This window comes from Chrysemys picta, unplaced genomic scaffold (genome assembly GCF_011386835.1).
Source record: "Chrysemys picta bellii isolate R12L10 unplaced genomic scaffold, ASM1138683v2 scaf2459, whole genome shotgun sequence".
NCBI classification, from domain to species: domain Eukaryota; kingdom Metazoa; phylum Chordata; order Testudines; family Emydidae; genus Chrysemys; species Chrysemys picta.
This window is the reverse complement of record NW_027055162.1, coordinates 234-8,577: the sequence shown is the minus strand read 5'-3', so window position 1 is coordinate 8,577 and position 8,344 is coordinate 234. Positions and strand designations below refer to the sequence as shown.

The window sequence follows — 8,344 nt, the reverse complement described above, 5'->3', positions numbered from 1 at the left end:
ATGTGTCTTAAATGTGTCTAGCTGAGACAGCCTCAGCAGTTACAAAAATCACATTCCTGCCTTCCATGGGGTAGCCATGTTAGATACGAGGCCTTCACAATTTGGAGAAATTAAGGTAATCTGAGGTGTCTAGGGCTATTTATTGAATTTTAACCAAGAAAACATGTGGAAGGCAAATGAAACAGACTGCCATGGATAGCAATGGGCCAACAGCTGTCAACTAGTATATAATCCCTCCCAGTCATTCATCCAATGAAAAGCATGACTAGATGTTAGGATATAGATATTCAGGCCTGTCTGTAAAGGCCTATACTTTAAGAATTTAGGTGTATTCTTATCACTTAGCTAGTTATAGAGATATAAAAGAAAGAATCAAAATCACTGTCTGCCTGTGTAAGGGCCTTCTCGTACTGTGACAGTCTGAAGCTCTGTTCTTAGGCTAAGGCCTTCAGCTAAGCAGCAGAGGCAGCCATAAACTGGGAAATGTATGGTCACATCCTCACATTCCAAAATAGTCACATTGAAATAAGGTGCTATTGGGCTGTTAGGAATACAATCCTGTCCTGATAATGCCTATCACCTCCAGAGAAAGGGAAGAGCCTAGAAAATGTAAAAGGAAACTTAGTTTGATAGCGTCCTGTCTGGCAAGAACTCACTTATCAATAGCTGGGATGTGAAACCCTCATCTCTTTGTTCTTCTATAGTCTCCACTTCCCTATTGTTTGTCTGTATAATCTCAGTTTGATTCTGTGATTGTTTCTGTCTGCTGTATAATTAATTTTGTTGGGCGTAAACTAATTAAGGTGGTGGGATATAATTGGTTAAATAACCATGTTATAATACATTAGGATAAGTAGATAGCTCTGTGGTTTGAGCATTGGCGTACTAAACCCACGGTTATGAGTTTGATCCTTGAGGGGGACACTTAGGAATCTAGGGCAAAATCAGTACTTGGTCCTGCTAGTGAAGGCAGGGGGCTGGACTCGATGGTCCTTTCCAGCTCTATGAGCTAGATATATATATTATTGGTTAGTTAAATTTCAGTAAAATGATTGGTTAAGGTATAGCTAAGCAGAATTCAAGTTTTACTATATAGTCTGCAGTCAATCAGGAAGTAAGGGGAGGGATGGGAACAGGGACTGGGGGTAGGGGAATTAGAATCATGTTTCACTGGCTGGGAATAGGAACAGGGAATGGGAACAGGGACACAGGCAAGGCTCTGTGGTGTCAGAGCTGGGAAGGGGGACACTGAAGAAGGAAATTGGAATCATGCTTGCTGGAAGTTTACCCCAATAAACATCAAATTGTTTGCACCTTTGGACTTTGGGTATTGCTGCTCTCTGTTCATGCGAGAAGGACCAGGGAAGTGAGAGGGTGAAGGAATAAACCCCCTAACACTAGACCCCTAGTACATTTACAGAGACTATATAAAACAAACAGGAATAATGAAGAAGGGAGTAGCCACGCTGTCAGGCTGAAAAGCTTCCATCAGTCAGACCCATCTGAGCTGCAGCCAGACACACAGGAGACAGTGACCGAGCACTACAGCTCTTTTGACATGAATTTGGGATTCTTTTTTTCCATTGTGCATATTAAAAAAAACAAATAAATAAAGAGCCAATCAAAGAAGCAGAGCTCGGCCAGAACCAGTACTGCACACCCAGATGCTTCTGAGGCCTGCGGACCGTCTCATTCTGGAGCCAGAGCCAAAGCCTTTCCAGACTGTTTTTTTCCCTCCTTTCCTTAAAGGTCCCTTTATCAAGGCAGCAGGCTGCCACTATCAGGACTCGGATGGGTACAGGGAGTGGGAGAGAGGGGAGGCTGCTGACCCAGGGGAACTCATGACGGGGACTTTGTGCGTGTGGATACGTACAGTGATGGGCAGAGGAATCTCTAGCAGTGCGATGGTGATGTAAGCAGAGAGCGTGACCTCATCGTCCACCCCGCCCTGCAGGGAACCACACAGAGAGACACATTAACCCCACGCAGCACCTAAAGCCTTTCCCTGCTGGGCCCTCTACATACTACATCCTCATGCCCTTTATCTGCCCACTCTTGCCATGCCCCATGATAGCTCTCACAAATGGGTATGTCTACACTGCAGCGGAGAACGTGAGGCATGCACACACCAGCTCCGCCCAATCTGGTACACTAACAAAGGCAGTGTGGCCATGGGTGGCAGCTCTGGCTAGCTGCCCAAATACAGTCATGCTCAAGCTTGGAGTATGTACTTGGGCAACTAGCCTGAGCTGCCATGGCCACACTGCTATTTTCGTGGCTGTCTGCCTGTGCTGGGAAGTACACTCCCAGCTGCCGTGTAGACACACTCTGCGTTTCTGTCCCCACTTACCTCCCATGGTAGTTACCATGTATCTGCCCCCTCCTTTCTCCTCCCCATAGTAGGTCCCACGTACAGTACAGTATCTGCCCATCCGTATCTCCAGGGTAATTCCCAGGCCCACGTCATCCCCTGCTCCTCCCACCCTGGCCCCATGTGCTGACGTGTCTGAGCTGTTCCCATGCAGAGTTGTAGCTCTCTCCATGTCACTGAAGTCCTGTATGGGTCCCATGGGAAGCCAGCTGGGCAGATACGTCACCTTTATGGCATTGTTCAGGAGCGTCCCGGAGCTCCGGAAGCAGCCGTTTTCCTTCTGCTTGCCAGCGAGCCAGGCCAGGGCATCCTGGATGTGCTTCTCCTCAATGAAGATGTGAGAGCGGGCCTGCGCGAAGGACTTGAGGACGAAGGCCGTCAGCCTGCGACAGAGTGCGGACAGCGGTGAGAGCTCCCTCCCATGCCCTGCGCTCGCTGGAGGGGACGGGGTCCTGGGGCATCGCCAGCCTGAGGGGAAGCAGCAGGGGCCAGAGAGCTGGTGGCCATGGGGCAGAGAGCATGAATACAGTGCCTCCACCTTCACCCACCTCCACAGTCTCCTTCACACTGATTTCAGGATCCAGTTCAAACTCTCTCTTCCTGTTTATAAAATCCTCCCTGGACACAACCAGTCTCTCAAACTTAGGAGCCCTCTTCATGCTAAATACAGCTCTTATAGCAGAGGGCCGCAGGGTTGCAAATGTTGAATCTATATTTAAACAGGGCTCCATGGGAGTTCCAAGGAGTTATACACCAGTTTGCCTGTACTTAGTAAACTAGTCAAAATGACAATTAAAAATAGCATAATAAAAGATTCAGAAGATCATGATCTGATGGGGTCTAAGCAGCATGGCTTCTGCAAAGGAAAATTGTGTCTCACTAATCTCTTAGAATTCCCTGAACATGTCAATAAAGAGCTGAATGAAAGAGAATTGATTGACATAATTTCTTCAGTAGTCTCTTATGACAGACCTTCTCGAAAGCCTTTTGGAAAGTCTAAATGAATTGAATAATCATGGGATGAGGGTCAAAGTGTTGTCGTGGATCAGAAATTGGTTCAGGGACAGAAATCAAAGACTAGAATTAAATGATCAATTCCATCATAGCACAAGGCTAACAGTGGGGTGCTGCGAGGTTCAGTACTAGGACTGGTGTTGTTTAATATACCTATTAATGATCTTGATAATGGGCGATCGATAGCATAGCAATTCCTATGGTCCTATCTAGCACCAGGTTGCTCTCTACCTCTAACCCAGTTTCACCACTACGGGTATGAGAGTCTCCCCTCTGCAGCTCCCTGTCTGCAACAGCCTCCCCTGGATCTCTTCATCTCTTTTCAAAAATGATCTGAAACCATCCCATCCCCTTTGCCTCTTCAGTTCTCTCTCTCCTCAAGGCCAGTGGGAACAGGTGCTTTTTATACACAGCAGGCTGATGAAACCTATTCCCTTTGGTGTGATATGCCAAGAGACTGTGAAAGCTCCAGCGAGCCCTCAGGCCTTTAACAGCATCAGCAGTTGACTAAAATTTAACACTTCCTTTATAACTATATAACAGAGGAGGTTTAGGGGAGGCATGACTGGCAAGAAATCTCACCACGTATTCCCCGGCTGCCTGTAACGCTCCCCAAATGTGCTGTAAGAGCCATCCAGGTGCTTGTAATTCAGCTGCCTCTGATAACCTGAAATGGAAAGTTAAAGCAGGATTTATACATCAAACAATAGGGGGTGAGAGAGCAGCTCACCAGCTCAGCCAGTAAAGGGGCTCCTGGCCCTGATGTGTACTAGCCAGCACTGGTACACAAACATACATGTGTCCATCCCACGAGCTAGTCAGCAGAGGGAACTGACATACAACACATGGGCAGCACCATCGTATTCCAGTAGGGGGAGTACCACACAGTCTGGTTAGCTAGAGCACCCAGGCTGAGAAGCCATTTCACCTGGCTACTGTGCAGCATTTCCACACTATAGGGGTGACTCATAGGATGGACACAACAGCCAGTAGCTCTTGTGGAGCAATGAGTGCGCGTAACTGTAGTGCTCAGACAACTGACAATAGTGAGCCAAGAGTGTGTCGAATGGGGACCCCACTCCCCAGATACACAACCCAGTCCCTCTGTCCTCAGCTGAGGGAAGCTCTGTCTGTAGGTCAGGCAGAAACAGAAAGCTCCCAGCACAACCTTGGAAGGGAGCAAGTGAAGAAAGAAAAGCCCCGTCCCTCCTCACCACTGACTAAGTAGCCGATGGCCTTGGATTTGGTCTCCTCGCTCAGCTGCCCCGTTTTATTCAGATAGTCCAAGACGTAGATGTTGGGGGCAAACAGGACCATGTTCTGCTCCCCACAGCCGAAGGGCATCTGGAGGAGCTGCTGCAGGTTCTGCATGGCTGTGCCCAGGATATCGCCTGGGGATGGAGACACAGGGAGTCAGTGTGGCCCAGAGGTGGCCTGCGGAGGCAGAGTGCCTCACAGAGCACAGGCAGTAACAGGTGAGAGAGAAGGACAGAGGGAAAAACAGGACAGAGCCATACCCTGAAAGAGGAAACACAGAGAGAGAGAATGGGGAGAAGGAAGGGTAGGAAGATGTCTGGGATAGGAATAGGGATACTTAGACAGAAAGGCCAACACACAGAGAAACTGATAAAGGGAGGTCAGGGAAAGGAGAACAGGAACAGGAAAAGAGACAAGGAGAGATGAATGGGGAGATGATGGGGACACTGATGAAGGGAGTGAGTAGCTGACCAGGTGGAAAGGCTGGCACAGCAGGCAAACAAGGAGCAGTGGCCGCAGCTGCCAGGGCAGGTCCTTTCTGAGTTGCTGCACTCACCCAGCACTGTCACATAGGCTCTGGCTGAGCCCTGCACCACGTTCAGTGGAAGCTTCAGGGAAATCTTCCCTGCTTCTGAATTTCCTGAGGGAAAAAATCAGACAGATAGGATGCAATAAAATGCCCCCATGCTCAGCAGTGAATGGGTCCCAGAGCAGAACCTGGAATGCTGCCTTCCACCCACCCCCTGCATGGGGAACCCCTGCTTTCAGCAGCTCCATTCCTCCTAGCTGGACAGTGAGACGCCCAACTGTCCCCTCTGGCTTGGGGTCCTGTGACCCATGGGAAAAACTCCACTCTTTCTATGGAGTGAGGTGCACCACCTGGCCCGATGGGAAACTGCAGTCTCCAGTTCTTTGGCCCTTCCTGTTTGCTGGCAATTGGCAGATGGTAGAATCCAGTTTGTAATTTCACTCTATAGAATAAGAGATTAGAGATGGAAAAGTCCCGTTAAACCCCTTTAAGCCCATCCTCCAGGGACTTGGGCCAGGATTGCTCATGCAGTCTAGTCTCCGGGACTTTGTCAAGCCCTAGATCTCAATGTTCCAAGCAATGTCCTCATGATTAGGAAATGTGTCTCGACTCTCCACACAGAAACATCCCCACCATTGCTTAGTCTCTATCCTGACACCCCAAGTTCTCACTGCACCCTCAAATGTCTCCCAAATAATCCCACTCCCTCCTTGGGGCTGTCACTCTTCATCCGCTGGCAAAGGACATAGATGAAGAAGGAGCAGAGAGGTCCTTACCATTTGCACAGAGCAGAGAGTTGAAGGTTGCTTCCGTCTCAATCCCTTCGGGCTTGGGAGGGGAAGGAAAATGAGAAAGGTGAGAAGCTGCAGACAGACTGAGCATCTGGCATCAGGAACAGAGTCTGTGTGAGGACAGGGCGGGGAATCTTCAGAAAGGGACAGAGAGGCAGCAGGAGAGGTGGGGAGAAGAGAGAGTTCGACAAAAGTGGAGAGACAATGAATGAAGACAGAGAGAAATGTAAAGGGCCAAGTGGGTGAATCAAAGGAAGAGGGAGATTTGCAAATTTCCATGGACTGATGCTTGTAGATTCATAAAATAATAATTGGTTAGAATAAAATAAAAACCAGCTACTAATAAGTTATTGTCTCTTCACACCCAAGGGAAGAATAGTGCAGCTCTATTGCATGGGTTACTAGTTACCTGAAGCACACTGTGCAAGATGGTACCTTAATGCCCCTATAACAGAGAGGACATGCACTATGTGTCATTGCTAACATCAGATGATGCGATAAGTTAAAGACAACTTACTACATAGTGGAATATCAGCAATTCTACATACTGTAATGCTGCAGATTTTCTCTTTCCATTACAGGACAGCGATAGGGTATACGGATAACAGGAAGGGACAATATTACACATTATTATAACTGGTGTTACTGTTGGTATCATGAAATGTCATTAGTTATCGTTGCTTTTTTATGACACATGGAGAGGCTATGCAGCTTTATGTATCATTTGTTACTGATTATAGACGCTGTATAATGAGCTATTGCTTTCCTGCAACGGTGAGGGTATGCAGCATTGCCCTGTGCTATTTCATTTCACTGGGTAACAATGCCAGCAACCATTGCTGCCCTAGGAAAGAGAGAGGTTATGCAATGTTACCATGATATGCTACACAGAGCATTATAGCGCGGCTTATTGCCTATGTCACACTGTGTGAAAACTTACCACTTCTCTATACTGCAGGGACTAAGAGGCCCACATACCTCCACTAACAGCTGTTTGATCACTGTATCCTTCTGCCCTGTCTCAGGGAGCACTGCTACCTCGTTCTCGCAGGGCAGCTCCGTCTTCAGGGCCTCTGCACTCACAGAGAAATTCACATTACCTGAAACAAAGAGAAATAAGTGTTCTGCCAGGCACTGCAGCTACAGGGGTGTCAATGTCATTTCCATGGTGCTCCACTCTTCAGCACCACTGATTACATGGAAACCTCTCTGCAGAGAGAGAGCTCATGTCACATCTCATGTAGGCCTGGGCTACACTACAAAGTTAGACTGACGCAAGGCAGCTCATGTCAATCTAGTTGTGCATGTGTCTATATTTCAGTTTGGTTCCTACAGACGTAAGTGCCCTGTTGCACCGACTTAATAACATCGCCACCCCAAGCGGCATAGAGCCAAGTTTGATGTCCTTAGGTCAATGCAGTGATAGTGTAAATACTTCACTGCTTATGTTATCTGTTACTGTCCTCCAGCTGCTGTCCCACAATGCCCCACGCTGACTGCTCCGGTCACCATTGTGAACTCTGCTGGCCAGGGGTCACAGAAACCAGAAGCCTCCACCCCCCCCATCTCCCCGCCCACCCTTTGAACCCCTGCACATTTTTCAAATTCCTTTTCTTGGGTACCCGGCTTGGTGGGCACACCTAGCTACTCTCCCTTGTCGAGTGCAACTGCTCAGCTGACATGCCAGCTACGCACTCCAGACATGCTCCTGCCTGGAACAGACAGGAGATATTGGATCTTCTGGGCTTGTGGGGAGAAGAGGGCTTGTGCAGGCACAGCTCTGAACCAGGCATAGAAACATGGATATCTAAGAGCAGATATTATGCAAGTGAACAATGCCAGTGCCCCTTCCAATGAGCAAAAGGACATTCAACGGTCATTCTGCACCTGCTGAGCCTCTAGTTGAAATATTCCTTGGTGCTGTCGAGGTGGCCGGTGTATGGCTTCATGAGACAGGGGAGCAAGGGTTAGGTTGGGTCGCCCAGGATCACAACTGGCATTTCAACATTGCCACTGGTAATCCGTCAGTCAGGAATAAGGTCCCTGCTTGCAGCTTTCTGAACAGTTCTGTGTTCTTAAAGACGTGAATGTCATGCGTCTTCCCTGACTAGTCAACACTGATGTCAGTGATCCACTAACACTTGAATAACCACAGAAAAGTAAAAAGAACAGGAGTACTTGTGGCACCTTAGAGACTAACAAATTTATTAGAGCATAAGCTTTCGTGGACTACAGCCCACTTCTTCGGCTCTAAGAAATTTGTTAGTCTCTAAGGTGCCACAAGTACTCCTGTTCTTTTTGCGGATACAGACTAACACGGCTGCTACTCTGAAACCTGTCACAGAAAAGTAGCCTCTTTTGTTGATGTACTCTGAGGCAAGG

At 48.1% G+C, this 8,344-nt stretch overlaps 1 protein-coding gene across 1 annotated transcript; it reads right to left on the bottom strand.

The window, feature by feature from the left end:
- Nucleotides 1-1,765: 1,765 nt before the first annotated feature.
- Nucleotides 1,766-7,096, bottom strand: LOC135980266 (alpha-2-macroglobulin-like; the record flags this gene model as incomplete). Its single annotated transcript, XM_065580307.1, has 7 exons — nucleotides 1,766-1,948; nucleotides 2,598-2,754; nucleotides 3,968-4,052; nucleotides 4,600-4,776; nucleotides 5,199-5,282; nucleotides 5,948-5,999; nucleotides 6,941-7,096. Coding segments are annotated over 7 exons (879 nt in total), but the record flags the coding sequence as incomplete, so codon positions are not given.
- Nucleotides 7,097-8,344: the final 1,248 nt, after the last annotated feature.